Source organism: Hyperoodon ampullatus, assembly GCF_949752795.1.
Source record: "Hyperoodon ampullatus genome assembly, chromosome: 6".
Taxonomy (NCBI): Eukaryota; Metazoa; Chordata; class Mammalia; order Artiodactyla; family Ziphiidae; genus Hyperoodon; species Hyperoodon ampullatus.
The window spans coordinates 34,627,720-34,647,896 of NC_136919.1; the positions used below are offsets into that span (position 1 = coordinate 34,627,720).

General features: G+C 47.0%; 1 protein-coding gene across 2 annotated transcripts in view; it reads right to left on the reverse strand.

Annotated features, from left to right (window-relative positions):
- PTPN3 (protein tyrosine phosphatase non-receptor type 3) overlaps window positions 1-20,177 on the reverse strand; it is a gene marked incomplete at its 5' end in the record, with an annotated part of 70,928 nt that overhangs the window by 20,307 nt on the left and 30,444 nt on the right. The window contains 7 exons of one of the 2 annotated variants that reach the window (XM_079706177.1): window positions 1,882-2,042; window positions 4,756-4,912; window positions 5,960-6,016; window positions 7,060-7,134; window positions 7,301-7,487; window positions 15,844-16,020; window positions 18,568-18,702. In XM_079706177.1, coding sequence (XP_079562303.1) covers window positions 1,882-2,042; window positions 4,756-4,912; window positions 5,960-6,016; window positions 7,060-7,134; window positions 7,301-7,487; window positions 15,844-16,020; window positions 18,568-18,702 — 949 coding nt within the window. The remainder of the gene's footprint in view (window positions 1-1,881; window positions 2,043-4,755; window positions 4,913-5,959; window positions 6,017-7,059; window positions 7,135-7,300; window positions 7,488-15,843; window positions 16,021-18,567; window positions 18,703-20,177) is intronic. The other variant, XM_079706178.1, reaches the window with a different exon arrangement.

Below are 20,177 nucleotides of genomic sequence, written 5' to 3' on the forward strand. Positions count from 1 at the left end.
TGTACGTACTAAAATTTAACCCTAAAAATTCTATGTTCTCCATATCTTATTTCTTCTGTAGTTCAACCATAAGCTCTAAAGGCAGGACTTAGGGTGGACAGCAGCGGGACAATGGTTCTGGTACGATCTTTACTCTCCCATCCGCAGGATCAGCTTGTGTATTAAAACCTCCTGGTGATCTTGTTAAGAAGCAATATCCAGGCCCCCTCCCAGTGTGGCTGATTCAGTAGCTAAGGGCTGGGCCCGTTTAAACAAGCTCCTCAGGTGATATACATACAGATGGTCAGGGTGTCACCCTTTGAGAAATACTACTTAAAAACACAGGGGGACGAGTGGGTACTTCTTCCTAAAGCATTTTTTATCTTCCTAATGAATTTCAATGAACATTGTTCAAGGAAAACCTGATAGGGGATTCCCATATGTAAAACATGAAAGTGGAGGGGATTTTCTGGAGCACCGGTCAAGACCAGGCACCGTCTTTTTCCTCACCAAGAGCCCACAGCGCCTCCTTGTGGACAATCTTATCAAAGAGACCAGGTTCGTCTTGGGTGAAGGGCTTCCATCACCTGGAGACATCTCCCAGGACTCCTTGAGCGCCACTCACCCCCGGGAGGCCCGTTTCCCTACCTGACACCCTCTGAGCTTAGTCTGCATTAGGGTCCAGGAGGCTGTGACCCTCCTGGAATACCCTCCCCTCCACACTTAATCCCACCCACCCTCTATTACCACTACATCTCACCCCAGAGGACCTCCCGGAATCCTCTCACCTCCAGTCCCTACAGAACATACAGTCTGTGGAATGAAATCTCACCCTATCTTGGTCTTTAGCTGTTTCTGGGACTCGTGATACATTCCCACAAATATACCAAAATTAGACCGTAAGCTCCTTGGGGTCAGAAATCCCCCTTCTCCTTCCCTCACTGTGTTCCTGATCTAGCATTTGGCACATGGTGAATACCCAATACTTGTTGAATGAAAGAACAAATGACTCCACAGTGCTGTTCCCCTCTGACTTTCCCTTCCAACTCCCTCCAAAAAGAATAAAACTGATATATTCTGGCTTTTAAGTGTTCCTTGTTTCAATTATTTTGGAGAGTGTTTAAAAATAATTGAGTTTTAGTGTTTAAAATGTTTGCCTCGGGGCTTCCCTGGTGGCGCAGTGGTTGAGAGTCCGCCTGCCGATGCAGGGGACACGGGTTCGTGCCCCGGTCCGGTCCGGGAGGATCCCACATGCCGCAGAGCGGCTGGGCCCATGAGCCATGGCCGCTGAGCCTGCGCATCCGGAGCCTGTGCTCCGCAACGGGAGAGGCCACAGCAGTGAGAGGCCCGCGTACCGGAAAAAAGAAAAAAAAATGTGGAAGACAAACATTGTGTTTTCATTCTGTTAGTGATCAGTAAAGCTGACTTGAAAACAGTCTCCTTGGGTCCTACTTTGTTTTGTAAAGTCTCTGCGTGTGCTTTTGTCAACAGTCTCAATCCCATGAGCAGAGGTCGCTCCTGGGGAGGGAAGACGTGGTTTGATGTTGGTTTCGTGTCCACACGGTTCTGGGGGACGTGGGAAGCCCGGCCCCTGTGCCCTCATGGGGCCCAGCTCCTCCATCATCCCTCTGCACCCACCCGCGCTGCCTCTCCACTACCTTCGACTGCCGAGTGTTCTGAGCTTTTGTGTTGGCAGCTAAATATGCTCAGAGTCCCACCTCCTCGATTTCTGACGTTTCCGTGACTACTGATTGTTACTAGAACGGGGGGCAAGCGATGGGCCATGGTCCCCAGCCCGCTTTCTCCCTGAGGTCATGAGTCCCTCCATGAGCACAGCTGCCTGGTGACTTAGATGACCTGGCAGCAGCTGAGCAGCCCACCGAGGCACTGCGGGTCTCTTACCTCAAACTGGATCAGCACCGTCCCGCTTTCAAGGCCCTTCTTTAGCTGTTCCATGGATCCCTCCAGCGTATCCCCACCCTCCGGACACACGGGGAAAATGGCCTCTGGGAAAAGCTCGTTCAGTTCATCTTCAGATTTGATATCAGCAAACGAGTGGACAGCTGTAGCGGACAAGAAGGAGCTTGTCTGGCTTGTGCAGCCACGTGCTGGGTGATGGGATTCCTCCCCCCAAATTACACTTATGACACCTGAATGCAGATGGTTTAAAACATCTAATTAAATGATTAAGCACATGGTAATCATTTTCACCAAAGATACAACTTCTCGTTGAATGATTCAATATGTACTAATTATACAAAATGACATACTAACCTTGCTGGTGAGTTTTAAATGACGGTGTTTAGTGCTCAACAGGCTTTTGCCAAAGGTAAGAGAAAGAGAAAGGACGTTTTTAAAGAAAACAGATTTTCTCCCTTTGCTCTCTGTGACCTGGTTATTCTTCTACCCCTGCTCTTCCTTCCTTCTCCGGTCCCTTTCATTTGCTCCCTTAAAACAGGCATTTTCGGGCTTCCCTGCTGGCGCAGTGGTTGAGAGTCCGCCTGACGATGCAGGGGTCACGGGTTCGTGCCCCGGTCCGGGAAGATCCCACATGCCGCGGAGCGGCTGAGCCCGTGAGCCATGGCCGCTGAGCCTGCACGTCCAGAGCCTGTGCTCCGCAACGGGAGAGGCCACAGCAGTGAGAGGCCGGCGTACCGCAAAAAACAAACAAACAAACAAAAAACAGGCATTTTCCCAGGAAACTGGTGTGGGGTCTGGCCCTCTCTCCACACCACCACCGCCCCGCAGAGCTCAGTCAGTCCGTCTCTAACTCGAGGCCATTGTTAGGTGGGAGGCTCCCACCTAAACATCTCTAGTCTCCTCTGTGCTTCCTCTTTGGAAATCTCCCTTCACATCAGACTCAATACAGGTAAAAACAAACAGAGGACCCCCTCTCCCCAACCATGCACGATACCTCCCAGCCTCACGTGCCTCTTTCTGTCTAGTCACTTCAAACTTTGGGATCGTCTCTGAATGTTCCCTTTCTACCCAGAAAGAGAAGTCACTTCCCTTACCCAAGAGCCTTCAATGACTCCCCACTGCCTTCAAGATAACAGGAAAGGAGAAAGAAAGGAACAACTTTTGTGTTTTCCACATAGTTGAACTGAATCCTCACAACTCTGAACCAGCGGTCTTTATTCCCATTTTACAGATGAGGAAACTGATTCACAGGGCAAAAGAGTTGTCCAAAGTGACCCAGCCCGTCAGGGTGGGACACGGGAATTCAGTCCACATGTTTGATGCTAAAGACCACATTCTTTCCACTGACCACAGAAGCTCAGATCTGCTGCTTATTTTCATGATTTTTGTCATATCTGCTATTTCCTGTTACTATTTTTCTTTTAATCAACTCATTTTTTACTTGAATGTTTACTTTAAAAATGAACTTACCATTACAGTTATAGAAACTCAGTGGCATTGCTCTTTAAGCTCTAATAGTCTACAAACATCTGTTTCCCTCACCTCAAACAGGCGCCAGCCCTTTGCCATGGGTTGGTGGAGGACCCCCTCCCTCCCTGGCCTGTCCGGAATGCTCTCGTTCCAGCCCCTCGTATTGGCCAGCATGTCACACGGCACTTCATGTGATGGAGAGGCCTGCTCCCAATCGCTGGATTCCTTCCTTCTCTATTATCACGTGGCCTTACCAGACACATGGCAACTTACTTAACCTCTCTGTGACTGGCTTCCTCATGTGGGGATAAGAATACCAACCTTACGAGAACATTATAAGAGTTGAAGAGGATAATTACGCAAAGCAATTAACACAGTGCAGGCACTTCGCTGGTGCTGCAGAGACATCAGCTACTATCACTAGTGACACCTACTGTGTGTCGAGCATGGAGCTGGGTTTGGGGGGGATGGGTGGCAGGAGGAGGTGGGTAGGGGTCTGGAGAGCTCTGGCAGGGCCTCACGGAGGAGGTGGGACGAGGGCTAGCACTGGGAGTTTCAGTGGGAACAGAGAAGGCAGGCATGAGGGGGCGTGGGCTGTGCCGACAACTGTGAGGCCAGAATGGAGATGCAGGGCCAGGGCTTGAGTCGCATACTTCATTCACCTGCAGTATTTGAGAGCTGGGAAGGAGGATGCGAGGACTCGGCTTATTGCTTTATAACAACAACGACAGCAACAATAATAGTAGCTGTATTCAACAGAGGTTGCCTTTCAAATGCCCACCAAGTACTGGGCAGCATCTTTGATGCCTTCCAGTATGAGTATCATTTAATCTCCCGAGGGACCCTTGGAGGTAGCGACTATGTTATCCTCCTTTTACATTAGAGGAAACTGAAACACAGATTGGGTGAGAAACTTGCTCAAGGTCCCTGAACCCAGTAGGAGGCAGAGTTCGAACAGCCCCAAGGCAGCCAGGCTCCTGCCCCACTCTGCTTACTGCCTCTGCAACAAAAACCAAATGCACATGAATAAAATATAAGCTGGTCCTTTGAGGAAGGGTTGAATATGCAAATGTAGGCAGGACCAGGCAGCTAAGAGGGGTGTGTGAAGTGGGCTGAGTTGGGCCTGGGAGGAATGGGGGAGGGGAAGGTCACACCTAGTATAAAAACGGGTGGAGGGTGCTGCCTACCTGCAGAGGACTGGCCATGAGGGGCGGGGCCCTGTGGAGGCAGATCTCCATATTTTTCAAGGGAGAAGTCGGCCATCAGGTGGTCATGGGAAAGCCCTTGATTTTCCCATGTTGGCTACAAGTGCAACATCGCAAAACCACGGAACAGGCTGGGGAAGGCCCTCTCTGCTAAGGCTGCTCCCCCGCGGGTGGCTGTTACCTTTCCTCCTGATCACCAGCGCCAGCTCCCGTGTGTGCGACTCCCGGCTGGCTTTGATGAACATCACCACTTGGTCGTGGGTGTGTTCTGAGATGTCCCGGCCGTTGATGAGCACGATTTGATCCCCTTCGTTCAGCTTAGGAATGCAGGTGTCCGCCTGCGTGGGGGAAGGGTGAGTTTCCTCTGTTATCATAACACAATTCTCAAGGGAAGAACCTGATGTTTTCTGAGCCCCGACACTTGAGACTGTGACCAAGTTCTCTTCTTCTCCCTCAGGCATTACCGTCTTTATTTTTACCTCCACTGCAATGTTGACATGGTAGCTGGCGGTGGGATTTTAAAGGAGTCCTGCTCAGAACCTACATTATGAAACATTTTGGAGTAAAGCCAAGAAAACTACTGAGGCCATTTCTCTATGGTAGCCAGGCTTCACTTATTACTGTAATGTCATAATGACTTCAATGCCTCTATCTTTTGTTGTCTAGATGTGTGGTTAGAAAATGATTCGTCAGCTAAAAGCGAGTATTTATCTATCTTGTGATGGAGAAAGCCTTTGCAAACATAACCCCAAAGGCAGAAGCCATTATGGAGAGAAGCCATGCATTGAACAGTGTGGGAATGAAAGGCTTCTTAACTCACAGAGACCACAAGCAGCCAGAAAAGGTAAACCGCAAGCTTAAGAGTAAAACTCCCAAACGGGCACCTTCTTAGGAGGCACAGGGACCCTTTGGTGCTCACTGTTATACAAAAGCAAATCATCTCCTAGATGCCTAGAGCCCCAGACAGAGGGCTGAGGGTGGGGAGGGGGAGGGACACAGGGGCCGTGAGCCCACTCGGAGCGAGCAGAACAGCAAACTCTAAGCCCCAGTTTCCTTCTTTTGAGCAGGACTTCTACATTTCAACGTGCACACCAATCATCCGGGGATCTGGTTAAAATGCAGATTCTGGTCCAGGAGGTCTGGGGTGGGGCCCGAGAGTCTGCATTTCTAATGAGCTGCCAGGTGATGCTGGTGCTGCAGCTTCGGGGACCACAATGAGCAACAAGGGTCTGGAAAACACAGACTCCATTCTTTCTTTCTATCTATATGCATGCATTTACACACACTCTCTGCTGCCAGTAAAAAAAGAAACAGGACACAGAAACAGAAACCTGTTACATTTAGGGGAAAGCAAACTGGGGAAATAACAGAATATGTTTACTTACAGGTGACTCTGGGTTTATCCTTGATACCACAAGAGGCATCTTTTGATCCACTCCTCCCTGTAAACATGTAGATTAAAAAACCACTTGAGTCGTTCACAGCAACAAAGACATGCAGATATCTCTGACACAAGGGAGGGCTCAAACTTCCCCTGAACTTAATCTAATCGCAGCCGTTGGCACCTTTCAGAATGACAAGGTTCCTGGGTCCCTGGGTCCCTGGGTCTAGTGGGCCAACCAGAAAGAAGGCTGTTCAGAAGCCTCCCACTGCCATCCCCACCTTCCACAGACCAAAGATGCGCCTGGAGGAAGCAGCCTCCTTTCAAAAAGTGCAAACATCCCCTGGAGGACTCCAGAAGCACAGCCCCTAAATGCTGCTGGAAAGGGAGTTTTCAGTGGAGGAGAGGAGCCGTAGAAAGGTCCCATGTCGTGAGGGTTTTTGACCTCTGAGAACAGGCTGTCAGCAGGGCTGCAGGTATTGGAAAGGAGTGCGTGATGGCAGCTGCGGGGTGGGCAGCAAGGACCACCTGCCCTCACTTTGCTCTAGAGTAAACCTTTTCTGTACAGGGCCAGATATTACCTATCTTGGCTTTGTGGGACAGAGGGCTCTGTCGCAACTTCTCCACTCTGCCACCGTAGTGCCAAAGGAGCCATAAACCATTTGTAAATGAATGAGGTGTCTGTGTTCCAATAAAACTTTATTTATAAACACAGATGGGATTTGGCCTGCCATAGCTTGCAGAGCCTGCTTAGAGGGAGGCAGAGGAGGGTGATGGCCCTGCACTTGAACCACTGTTCTCTCTTAGCAATGCTAAGGGGTTCCCATCTCTCTGAGCCTTAGTGTGCGTCTATAAAATGGGTTTTAAAATTCCAACTTCACCATTTAATAGAAGAACTCAATAAGGTGATATAAATAAGTATACAGAGCAGGCACTCGGTATGAGTTAGCTACTATGGCCGCAAAAAAAAGCTCCCAATTCTGAAGGCCGAGCCAATTTCCTTATGCAGCCTTGGGTACGTGGCACATTTCTACAGGAAGTTAAAAAGTCATCTAAAGATTGCTTCAGAGCATCAAATGTCCTTATAAATTACACACAACATACCTTTAGATTAAATCCAAATTTTCCATCTTCATCTGGTGTGATGCGGATCAAGACTAAGTAGCCGTCACCATCATTCTGGAAAACGTCAGAAAATCATCAGTTATCTTACTTCTTTCTCCAGTGGCTGGTGATATGCTATTTTCTTTGAGTCATAACCACTTAATCGCCCGTAAGGCAGCCCTGCACAGGAGGCCTGGCTGGGTCGGCTGCCACTTCAGCTGCAGCACCTGAGGTCACGCACCTTGTCACAGTAGTACTGGCTGGAGTCCTCGGTGGAGCCCCCTTTGGTCACCCTGTGGAAGTCCTCTAAGAACTGCTGATCGATGCCATCTGGGGAACAGGAGCCTGGAGCATTTGAAGATGGAGACACAGAACTGGATGACTTCTGGGTCAGGCAGCTTTGTGATGGGTTGTTCTCGGATATACTCCTTCATCGTGGGGAAGGAGGAGATATTTTAATAACTGGATTAATATTTTATCAGAGCAAACATTACTGACTGTTGGGGCCTGGCATCTCGTGGCTGTCACCAATCCTTGGAACCTTAGAAGAGCTCCAAAGGTCAAGCCCAGGGCTCAGGCACATCCAGAGTCCACTGGCTGCCCATGCCCCCAAATGGCCTAAAGATCATCGCCTTTAGTTTTGGGGAAAAGGGGAAGGAGGGCAGGGTAGTACCAGGAACTGCTGAAAACTCAGCTGCTTTGGAAGGGTGATAGGGAAACATGCCCAGCTACTCTGGTGCTTAATTATTGAAGCTCACCCAGATGCATGCGTCTCCATCTCTTTTGAAAGCTTTTCCCTTCCATCTCACTCCCACTCATAGCTCTGCTTCACAGGACAGTTCGCTACCCAAAGAAAATGGGACTAACGTGGCATATTCAGCACAATTTATATGAATCCTAGTTTACATTATTCACCTGTGACACCCATTAATGCCTCCACCGAGATTATACGTTTTATTTTTCTCTAATATAAGTCCTTTTGTATCTTGGAGCTGCACGGCCCAATGTGGCAGTCACTAGTCACGTGTGGCTATTTAAATTTAAGTAAATTAAGATTAGAAAGTTCCTCAGTTGTACCAGTCACATTTCAAAAATGCTCAACAGCCACACGTGGCTAGAGGCCCCTGCATTGGACAGCGCAGTTACAGAACATTTCCATCATCGCAGGAAATTCTACTGGATGGCGTTATCTTTGAGAATTACAGACTATTACAACTGAACAGACCTCTGTGGTCATCTGGTTCAACTCCCATTTCACAGATGAAGAAACAGGTCAAGAGGCGCTGAGTGACTTGCCCAAGGTCACACAGCTTTCCCCTCACCTGACAGACAGAAGTCTGATGAACATGACTCCCCCAGCGCCTCTCCCCTCTCCTCTCCTCACACCAGGTCTGCTCTTAAGACCCTCCTCTCTAACCTCTCAGGGCCACAGGGGTGAACACGGTGTAGGACACGCAACTTCTCTGCATCATGCACACCCACACTAGACCCCTTCCAGAGCCACAGTCCTAGCAAAAGATGCCTTTAAAAGCCAACAGAATATGGGGTTGTCCTCATGTTCCACAGACTCCTCCATATTCTAATCTCATTCCAGGTTAGTGATGGGAAAGGTGAGCAAAGACAGACATTCAGTGAAACAAACAGACAAAAGACAGCTGCTGCGGCCTCTTTATTTCAGCTCCTTATCCGTGGAGCTTTCATTAATGTAGTGCTGTGTTTCCTAGCGAGTTCAAATGAGCTTTACTTTAAATATAAAATCGGTATCATAGTCACACAAAGTGATTCACAATCTCAATTCATTTGAATAAAAAAATCCAGTGACAGAGTGGTACAGAAGTAGAGCTATTTGCAAGAGAAGAGTTTGGCCTTAAGGTTTTCCAGTTGGATGGGAAGGCATTTCAGAGAGGATATTTTGTTAGGTACTAGTGGTATGTTTTCAGACTGAAAATAAATGAGACTTTAATTTACTTAAAAGGAAGCTAAAAAAAAAATTCTCCCAAGTTGGGCAACTTTTCTAAGTTTTGATGTTTATAAGAGCACCTCCTAGGGGCAGAAAGGGAAACTTGGAAGTTGCTAAACAAGATAAAGCCAAAGAGGTTTAGGAAAAGCTATTTCCAGCTCTAGGGGTGGACCTGAACCTTTACTGTGAAGCTGCAAATAGCATTCATACTTCAAACATTTGGAAGAATCTGCAGATGAGAGCGATGGAAAGGGTGATGACATTTAAACAGAAGAGCAAGGTGACAAAGCAGAAGACAACAGACTTTTCAGTAAACTGTAATGTATTTCTGTATTCATTATATTTATTTAATTTCTAAATTCTGAATTTCGAATTACATTATATAGAATTTAGATGACATCTTAAAGGTTTTAAAGTATTTTTCTTTTTCAGTATAAAATGTAATGGTCTATCCAAAACAGCCCATAGTATTAAAAATAACATATTCGAAGTCATTAGGTGTCCAATCCTATTTTCTAAGTAGGGGTGGAGAGCTTACTTTTAGATGGTAATTTATTAAACATGACAATATTTTTTTGGCTGATCAACCGTGTACAGACGTTCCCTGTAGGCTGCAGTAATGCTCTGCTCAGTGTGGAGGATGGACAGACAGATGGTGAGGAGGACATGGAATGACAGGAAGCAACAAGAAGGTGGCAGCTGGACGCAGCACAGGGAGGCCAGGAGTGAAGACGCCAAACCAAGTGGCCTTCCTCCCTACCTGGGCAGGACGTGAGGTGCAACCGAGGGGAGAGCCCAGTGGGTGAGGATGGAGAGAAGAGGGGAACCCCTGGGGTTTCAGTGGGTAACTGTGAAAGGGGCAAAGAAAGGGGTAGCAGGAGGGAGCTGAAGCAAGTGATTTGCTCCTGAGGCCGGAAGGGAGACCGTCACTGCCGTCGGGGAGCCAGAGTGGCCAGGGAGGGACTGGCCACCCAAGCTCCCTGGGGTGAAAGGGGCAGAGACAGACAGACAGACAGACTGACCGGCAGACAAACGGGTGCTCGCCCTCAGAAGCCGATGCTTCAGAACTGTAAATGCAGTAGTCATCGGAAACAAAAGCCAGGACAGAGTTCATTTCTCTGAAGGGAAGCAAGGTTAGAGACAGTTAAAATGGCAGGATTTCCTGGGTGAGGCTTTTTATACCACTCTTTCTTACACCCTAGAGAATGACAAAGGCTCCCGCGTCCTCCCCCCACCCCCACACAAATTTGTTAGCCAAGCAAAGCTGTGCTCCCACTGAGGGTTTCACAGCTCTCACTGGGCGCCCGCAAGGAGGCACTGGCTACGGTGGTGACAGAATAGGGCCCACTCCATGTGGCATTTCTCTCTCGAGTCTATGAGCGTCTCGAGCTCAGGAGAGACCCTCATCCTCTGCCTATTCCTCTCCTGGTGTACTTAACACACAGCCCGATATTTCACATGGATCCTGATGTGAGGATCACCGAGTAACAGAAAGCATGGCTTCGTAGTATGGGTGTTACGACATGGAGACGTTCTTCAGGTGATACTCTTATCTCTGCGATACATGCCAAGGGCCCGAGATCAAAACTTCACTCAAGAAGTTGCGGAGGTGGCTGAGGGAATGTGGGTCAGAGATGCCGCTGTCTGAGCTCTACGTCTCATCACTAATGGAATCAAGGGTCATGCACCTGTCCCCAGGCTGCCCACTCAGACGCTGCGATACCTTAAGGGCAAGAAAGCACTTGTTAAATTTCAGTCAATTCATGCTTGAACTCTTTGATGAGAATTTCTCATTGACACATAGCCGGCAGCAGCACCTACCATGGGGACCTGCTCATAGAAGACAGGTAACCAAAACTCGTTACAGTAAATCTGAGTCCTTGGCGTGCAGATTAGATGCTGTGTGATGGTGCTCATGTGACATGGGGACATGCCGTGGAAGTGGCAGAGGGGGTACCCACTGTAAAAACTTGGGAGCTTGTTTGTACTTTAGCCAAGGGCCATATCCTGCGTCACGTGACCATCTCCCCATTCACCTGTCCGTCCATCAGAGAAGTCACTGAATATCATGAAGTGCCAGGCACCACGCCAGGTTTGGGGGAAGGAGAGGTGAACAGGGCACTATCCCTGCCCTCAAAGAGCTCGCTGTCTAGTTTAAGATATAAAAGTAATCAAATATTATCATCATGCTGTAATGGAGATGCTCAGATGTCTAGCGTACAGTGGGAGGCCAGGAGAGGCTTCACAGAGGAAGGGGTGCTTGAGTCTGAAAGATAAACCAGTAGAAGTTTAAACAGGTAGTCAAGAGGGAAGAAGAGAGTGTTGGGTTGGCCAAAAAGTTCCTTTGGGATTTTCCATAAGATCTTATGGAAGAGCCCGAACAAACTTTTTGGCCAACCCTATATTTTAGGCAAAACTCTAATAATAAAAAAACTTCAGTGGTCTTTCCAGAGGCATGAAATTTTCAAAAAGCACAGAAAAGGCATTTAAGCAGGGGAGTGACATGCTTGGGCATAAATTTCAGGAAAATAAGCCTGCTACCCTTGTTAAGGATGGTCTGGAAGGAGGAGAGACTAGAGACAGGAGGACACTTGGGGTACTATTGCAACTGTCCCTTCAAGAGACGATGGCGGCTACACAGGGGCAGTGCGGGGTGGACGGCGGAGGGGTCCAGGTCAAGGGATGTTCACGAGGGAGAATCAACAGGTGAGAAACTAGATGGCACAGGCGGAAGAGAAGGAGATGTCGAGGATGCCTGAAGTGCCCATCGGTGCCAACTGGGTGGTTCTGAAACGTGGCCCCACTCACCAAGACAGGAGGAGCCACAGGCTGGACAGAAGATGATGAGCTGAGATCAGGCCAGGCTGGGTTTAAGGTATTCGTCAGCTGTCCACATGCAAGTGGCCCAAGACCAAGTGAAGTGCAGGCAAGGTGCAGGCCAAGTGGACACAAAACTCCGAATGAAACCCTGTCGCTGGCTGGTCTCCTGTGGGGAGACACAGCTTGGACAACTGGGTTGTCCAACTAGAGAACAGGCTGCCACACGGCAGGAGGGCTGCCCATCACCGGCAGGGTGACCAGGTGACAGGGCAGAGGGAATTCCTACACTGGTGATGCAGCTGAAGAAGGGGATTCCCAAAGTTCCTTCCAATGCAGAGAAGCTATTTAAAAACATTTTTAAAAATAGTGGTGAAATACACATAATATAAAATTTACCACCTTAACCATTTTCAAGTTTACAGTTCAGTACCATTTAAGTATATTCACATTGTTGTGTGTACAGAAGTTTGGAAATAAAAGCCGACAGCTGTCCCCTGTCCTTGGAACAAGGCAGGCTCTAAAGAAGGAAGTAAGCAAATAGCAAAGGCACCACAATGGCACCAAGCCCCATTCACTGAGGAGAAGTTCTTCAAACACAACCCTCATCTGCCTAAAATTTGTTTTCCTCCAGATTCTGCTCTGCAAAGTCATTTTTTCCTTTGGGATACACCCCCTCCCATTTTTCTGGGTGGTGGGTTGTTTTTGTTTTTGGAAATGTCCTTCTCTGCAGATCTTGGCCTTGGCCCTGAAACAAGGAAAGGAACATAGAATGGCTGAGAGAGTAACAAGAGGACAGCCTACTCGGGCATAAAGCAAACTGCCAAGGATTCGTAACTAATCATAAACTTTGCTGCGCTGCTATAAATATGGAACAAACCAAGGTGACTTATCCACTAGGATGATGTTCAGAGTCTGAACTGCACCACTAAGGTTTAGAGCCAAAGTCAAACCGCTCTTTTTCTTCCTTTCTCTCTTTTTTCCTCTTGTTTACATGGGTACAGAACATGACACTTCATTCTTCTTTCTAAAAGGAACTCTCCTTGCTGTCTGCGATGTTATTCATCTGATTTCTGACAGGATACTTCCTTTTGCCTCTTAACACACTAATGTGCTGTATAAAGCATGTCCAATGTTTCTTAAACATTTTGAAAATACTGTAGCCCACCCTGGGTATCCGTGGATACAACCAAGCACAGATGGAATTAAATCCGGGGATACGAAGGGCCAACCATACTTAGCCATTTTACGTGAGAGACTTGAGCATCCATGGATTCTGGTACCTGTGAGGGTCCTAGAACCAATCCCCCTTGGTACCGAGGGATGACTGTACTCACTGAAAACACCACCGCAGTCTTTTCTCCAAGTACAGACTAACCTTCCCTTCTTGCCTTGGGCAATGGAGGATCACCAGACTCTCAGGGAGGCCAGCTGCCTCTGAAGACCCAGCAGAAGGTGGCTTCCTGCCAGCAGGAAGGGGTCCCCTACTTAAGTGAGGTGCTAGGAGCTGAACTTTTTCAACTGTTCGCTCCACTTGCAAAGCACAGCCGCTAACTCGATTCTGTGAGCCATCTACTGTTGGCTCACCAGGCAAAGCCATGGCAAGGAAGGCTGCGTTTGCATCACCATTATTTGCTACTTTTAACATTTCGCTGCAAAATAAAAAGTGCCCCAGGATGATACATCTTTGTATGTCTCACGGAGGAGTTTCAGGAAGAACCGATGTGCAATGCCTAGGGGTGAGTAGGGCTAGAAATTACTTAAATCGAACCGGGCTTGAGGAAGTGAATTCTCAGATGAGTTTTAATAAACTTAAATAGCCACCTGTGTGTGGCTGTATTGGCCTGTGAAGCTCTAGATGCTCTAATTCCATGGTGGGGAAGGAAGATGGAATTATAGACCACAGAAGGAAGATCTGACCTAGGACCTGTAATCAGGCTTCTCAGAACCCGCATTTGCCCAAACTCTCTTCTCCTTTCACCAAAGTGACAGAGCCCCACAGTGTGATGATGCAGGCTGATAATGTGCTATTCGCCCAGCTGGCCTGGAGGTCCCTGAAAGCAAAGGCTTGTCTAATTCACCTTCACATTCCCTCAATGAGCAGCAAAGGGTGTACAAAGTGTGCTGCAGGACTCGGCAATGAGCGTAGCCCTTTAAGACGACCATATACCACTGGACAGAATTCATCTCTCCTCCAGCCAGCACCTGGAAATGTACTGTATCTGCGTTGTCCAATATGGTAGCCACTACTTATGTGGTTCTTTAGCACTTGAGATGAGGCTTCTGTGACTCAGGAACTGAACTTAAATTTTATTTTATTTTAAATAATTTCAATCTGAATAGCCACATGTGACTAGTGGCTACTGTACTGGACAGGGAAGGTCCAGAAGCTCCACAATTCCATGATGGATTTGTAAACCACAGCAGGAGGATCTGACACGAAGGGTGTGACTGGGCATCCCAGAGCCCTCGGTCAGTTCCCTAAACCCTCCTTCTCCTTTTACCAAAGCAACACAGCCCCTGACAGACTCAAACTGGCTCAAGTCATGCATGCCTGCACTCCTGCCCTTGCAGACCTAGAACTGCAAAACCAGTGTCACGCAAAGGAACTTACCCCCTTCCACCGTAACCTCAATGAGGCTGCAAGTTGGAGCAAGAGATAGTGATCATTTCAATAAAAGCGTCATCCAAGCTCAGGTCACAAGGAAATAATGACCAGGGGATTATTTAATCAGAGGTGTTAAGAACACAGGTAAGCTGGAAACTATGTTTGCTGTGGTCAGGGACAGCAGAGAAGTAGCAACTTCACACTTAAGTGTGAAGTGAGATCTGTGATTCACCTGTGATGCCTACAGTACAATCGGGATGCATTTAATGCTTTAATCCTAGTAGCTAGAGTGGTAAAAATCTACAGATTAACTGAAGTGCCCTCTTGCTAATCCTTTGCTATTAGGGGAAGCATTATATGTTTCTATATTTTGGGCATAGCATGGGACTTAACTGAATGGATACTCAATGACCAAGGTTGACTTCCTAATAGATGATCCATTCCTATCATACTTTATGTCATTTAATTTACGATCTATGTCTTGTCCACTTCAAAAAATGATTTGAGATAGCTTACTCTAAAATGTGCAGATATGGTAGAACAGTGAATTCATTAAAACAAGAGAAAAAATAGGACCCATTAATAAGGCAAGGAAGGAAGAGTAGGGACTAGATCAGAAACCTGAGCTACGGGAAGCCAATGCCATTGAGCCTGACATGCAGCTCGGAGCTCCCTGGTAATCAAGTCAAACAGGGAACTACTGAATTAGATAGTATCTTACTGAATAATAAAAGGACTCAAGCCAGTATTTTAGGAGAGACATATTTTCTCCTGACCTTGAAATGTGAAGGGAGTTTGTCACATTCAAAAAGGAAAGTGGGGACGTAAAAGAATCTGATGCACACTGTCCTTGAAAAAAATTTAACAAAGAAAATCAGAGATGTTCTCCGAATGTTTTTTCTTTATACTGACTATTCATTAAAAACAAAAAGAACAAAAACCCGAGGACATAATGTGGTTCTGAGAAGGCTTTCTGTGGACAGCTAGAAGATAAGCACATCTCCAGTGATGGGGAATCCTGCAGTGGTCAAACTCTGACAATCTAGGGAAATACTACTATAGTTAACATGTCTACAACCTCTGGAGTATGAAATGGCTTAAACTGGGCTTTGCTCATGAACTGGCATGAACACAATTCAGGAGAGCTAACAAGCGCGTGGACAGTATGCCACTGTTGTTGACAAAAAGCAGGGCAAGCTCTTGACCCCAGGCACACAGCCTGTCTTCCTGTCGGGGAAGGGAGAGCAGGATGATGTTCTTGGCCTGGCAGAGAGCACCCGGGGGAGCTGGCTGCAGGCTCCAGCCCTTGCCTCCTCTTAAATGGCCATTGGGCCTGAGCAAATTCCTCAACAGCCCAAACAAGCAGACACAAAGAAAGAGAGGAACACAAGTTGCTTACTCTCGGTGTGGGCTTTGGTTCTGAGAAATCTCAGAATCGCTGTCTTTAGGCGACAGGGAGCTCTTGTAGGTGTAAAACACATCTTCAGTTTCAGTGATGTATGTCATTTCGTTCACAAGGTTGTCTGCAGAAGAGTGTCGTGGCTTTCGGATTTCGTGCCGGAGTCGAGGACTTCGCCTGGTGGGGAAAGGTTCAGTGTGAAGTGCTGAAAGCAGATTCTACTTAGCAATTTTATCAGACATCAGTGATCTAACTTTGTGCTGTGACCCTCCTAAGGATGCCTTTGCTGATTCTGTTGGAACTTAAGAGCCAGTTAACCCATTACTACACTAGAATCTACCAAGGGCCACGTGGTCCCAGATATTCTTAGCCTAGTGGTTCAGCTCCTCAGCTTTATAAACAGGCAGATGAGACTGGTTTTTGCTCTTTGGGAGGTTGTTGAGTGTTGATTTAGGGGGAGTTATTCTTCTAGGAGGACTCAAGCTCGCAATGTGTAAACAGGCTTTATTGACTGCTCATCAGACAATTTTTCTGATTCCTTTGTATGGTATAAATAAGGGTTTAGAAGCTAAAGTAAGTTTTTCGGCAGACTTATTTCAACTACATCTCCTCACGCGAATCTCACTTGATCCAAGAAGAAATGTTTGCTTTTGAAAATATATCTCTTATGTGGTATTAGATGGGCATAGCCCCAGCACCGCCCTGTCCCTCCAATAGCAGCAGTAGCTGTGTGACGTGAGGCAAGTCACACCACCTCTCTGAGCCTCAGTTGTACCTACCTGGCTCCTGAAAATGAATCAAATGAAGCAATGTTCCCAGGATGCCTGGGGTGACACCTGGGGCAGCACCTGGGCATCGGCTCCTGCAGTGGGTGATCCCAGGCTGCTGAGCTTTCTAAATTTCATTTTCCCTGTTTTTCCATCTTCCGCTTCTTTGTTAGCCATTTCTCCTTGGGACTGTCAGAGCCTCCACTATTTGCAATCCCCTTGGGCCCGGATAATCAATAACACTGTGTCCAAAGCAGAGTAGAAAGGTTTGTGATTCCTCAGAAGAGGACCTATAAATAGTAGTAAGAGCTACAGTCCACTGGCGTGGCAATGTCAACTCCAGCTGTTCTCCTGGATGCTGTCCTGACCTCTGTTCTGGGGCCCTGGCACTGCTGCCCAAGAGACTTTCAGACAAATTAAGCTGCCACTTTATAGCATAAATTTACTACTATAGGATGGGTGCCTAAATCTAGGAAACCAAGACCCAAACTACTCAGTCATGTTATGATTTCCAACACTAAACACCATCCCCATCCCTGCCCAGAGCATTAGGCCCCAGTGGAGGGCCCTTACCCAGCAGCCCTGCACAACAGCTCCGTTTTTTGCCTGCATGTTAGAATGCTCCTTAGTCCTGGTAGCTTACTCTTTGAGAATTTACAGGTGCACCCTATCATGAAATGAACAGAAAGCCATACCCTTATTTCAGGGTGGAGCTGGGGCAATGTTCCTGGCTTGGTTTCCCCTTCTGATGATGCCTGGCTGTTTTGAAGGCATTCACAAAATGGCCTGATGTCTTTGAGGAACATTATAATAAAATAACAATAACAACAATAACAAAAACAGCAACAATAATTCTACCTGATCCTTTTTGTATAGCTTACAAAGCACTTGTACATTATGTCATTCAATCCATTTACAGATGGAAAGACTGAGACCAGAGAGGTAAACAAACTTGTTAACGGACAGGAGAGTCAAAATCTGAGTCCGGGTCTGCCACTTCCTTCTTTTTTTTTTTTTTTTTTTTTTTTTTTGCGGTATGCGGGCCTCTCACTGTTGTGGCCTCTCCCATTGCGGAGCACAGGCTCCGAACGCGCAGGCTAAGTGGCCATGGCTCACGGGCCCAGCCGCTCCATGGCATGTGGGATCTTCCCGGACAGGGGCATGAACCTGTGTCCCCTGCATCGGCAGGCAGACTCTCAACCACTGCACCACCAGGGAAGCCCTGCCACTTCCTTCTTTTTAAGCTGAGTCCATCATCTTAAAAGTTGGCAGGCTACTTTCCTATGTGCATTTGCTACTGTTGCTGAGGGTCACATGCCCTTACATCAGTTGTATTACATACCTTTACTATGTTTTCCCAAAGTTTATTTTGTTTGATATTAATGGGAAATGTGAGATTAAATAAAGTTAAACATGCTTCTTTATCACAGGACTTCTCAAAACCTGAATATGCTAATTTCAAGAGCAGCATTTCAGTAAGCTGCAGTGCTCAAATTTATTTAGACCAAATAACTTTTTAAAAAAGAACATCCCAGCATCATACACTAAAGAAAATGTTTAGCTAGACTTGTGCATTTCACAAAATATAGTTACTTCTGCTACAGTCAAACATGCAAATGTAAACTCTGACCATAGGCCACCTGTAGTTAGGGTTTTGTTTGTTTGTTTGTTTGTTTGTTTGCTGTACGTGGGCCTCTCACTGTCGTGGCCTCTCCCATTGCGGAGCACAGGCTCCAGACGCGCAGGCTCAACGGCCATGGCTCACGGGCCCAACCGCTCCGCGGCATGTGGGATCTTCCCAGACCGGGGCACGAAACCATGTCCCCTGCATCGGCAGGTGGACTCTCAACCACTGTGCCACCAGGGAAGCCCCCTGTAGTTAGGTTTTTATTTTTATTGAGTTTTTAAAAGAAGTAAAGTGTTTACTGGTGGGTAATACCAAAAAAGGAAGACATACCAGTTGGGAGTAATAGGAGGAGACCGAGACGGCAGACTCTTGGTTTCTAAATGTTCCACTGATAAAGATCTCTGCATGGCCGGGTTCCAGACCATCCCTCCAATCACTTTTTTGCAATACTGGTTATTTACAGACCTGAAAAACCAGATGTAGGTTCACTTTCTACACTGACATATTCAATGAGAAAGAAGTGACAGCGTAAGTGAAACAGGTCTACACACACACCCTCCCTGACAGATGACTGGTTAACACCTTGATGACCCCAGGAGAGGTTACCAGGAGTGGAGGTACACGGGTCAGAAGGGATTCCTTTCTGTCCTAGCTTTTCCTTATGTTATTTCTTCTCTTCGGGTGAGAAAATATGTTCTTGTCCTTACTATTTCAAGCAACAAAACTGCTTTCAGAATATAACCAAGCCTTACCAGATAGAAGGAGTTTCAGGATTAACATTGAAATACAGTTCAAGTAACTTCAAGGAATGCTCACTTTACTCACACTGGTATGAGTACAAACATTAACCCTCCTTCCCAGTGTTCTTTGTCATCCTAGCTGGCAGAGACCGTCACTGTAAAGCACTCAGAACTCCTTAAGAGCAGACCTGAGAAAATATGCTTAGACAGCAGAGTTTCAGGCCATGTTCTCTGAATGTGCCACCCTGAAGGTTACTTTCAAATTTCATTTATACCTAGAGAATTTAAATCTCAGCTCTCTAGACCCTTCAGAGAATGAATTATTTGAGAGGATGGAGTTTGAAGCCAGTTTCGGGGAAACTCAGTTCTGGCATTTCTAAATTTTAAACAATGTTTTAATGTCTCATTGAAACATTCCAGGCAATTCCTTGCAGCCTAAAACCAGCAACCCAACAAAAAACAGGACAGAAAAACCACAAGAACATAGGTAACACGAAGCACACCCTCTAGAATATCAATGTACTAATTTTCAATGAGAAGTACGGTTGTCACCCTGATCAAAATGCTCACAGAAGCATCACCACGAGAATCTACATCAGAAACCAAATTACCGTTGATTGAGGGCACATCATCGGAATGAGGGGAGCAAGCTGGATGATTCAAAGGTTTAATGTAGCAGCTCCCCAAAGGATGCGTCACAGGTTATTAATAGGTACTCTTTGGAAAAAGAAGTGTTCCACTGTCCCATAAGCTTGGAAAATACTGAACAAGTTTCTTTTACATGGAAGCTTTCGGAGGGTCCAATATGCAAATGTATAACAGTATCTCTAGGGGTTGGGCAAATCACGTAACCTAAGCCTCAGTTTCTCCATCTATGAAATGGAGAGAATGAGGGATGAGATTTGACAGTATGCTGAAGCTGGTATTGGTGGTCAAGAACTGCTGACCTGTGGTCACTGAGCCACCCACCATGTCCCAAGTGACCCCTAGTGGCAGATTAAAAATGGCTGCAAGTTCTCTGACTCTTGAACCCAGGCTGGCCTGTGACTGCTTTGACCAAGAGTAGCCCAGGTATGGGCCTAGCCTTTAAGATGACCGGCCACCTCTGCCTTAGGCTTTTGCAGTCCTGAGCCTCTGTGTAAGAAATCCAACTACCCTGTGAGAGGCCCTGAGAACACACAGAGAGGGCGGGGGTCCAGA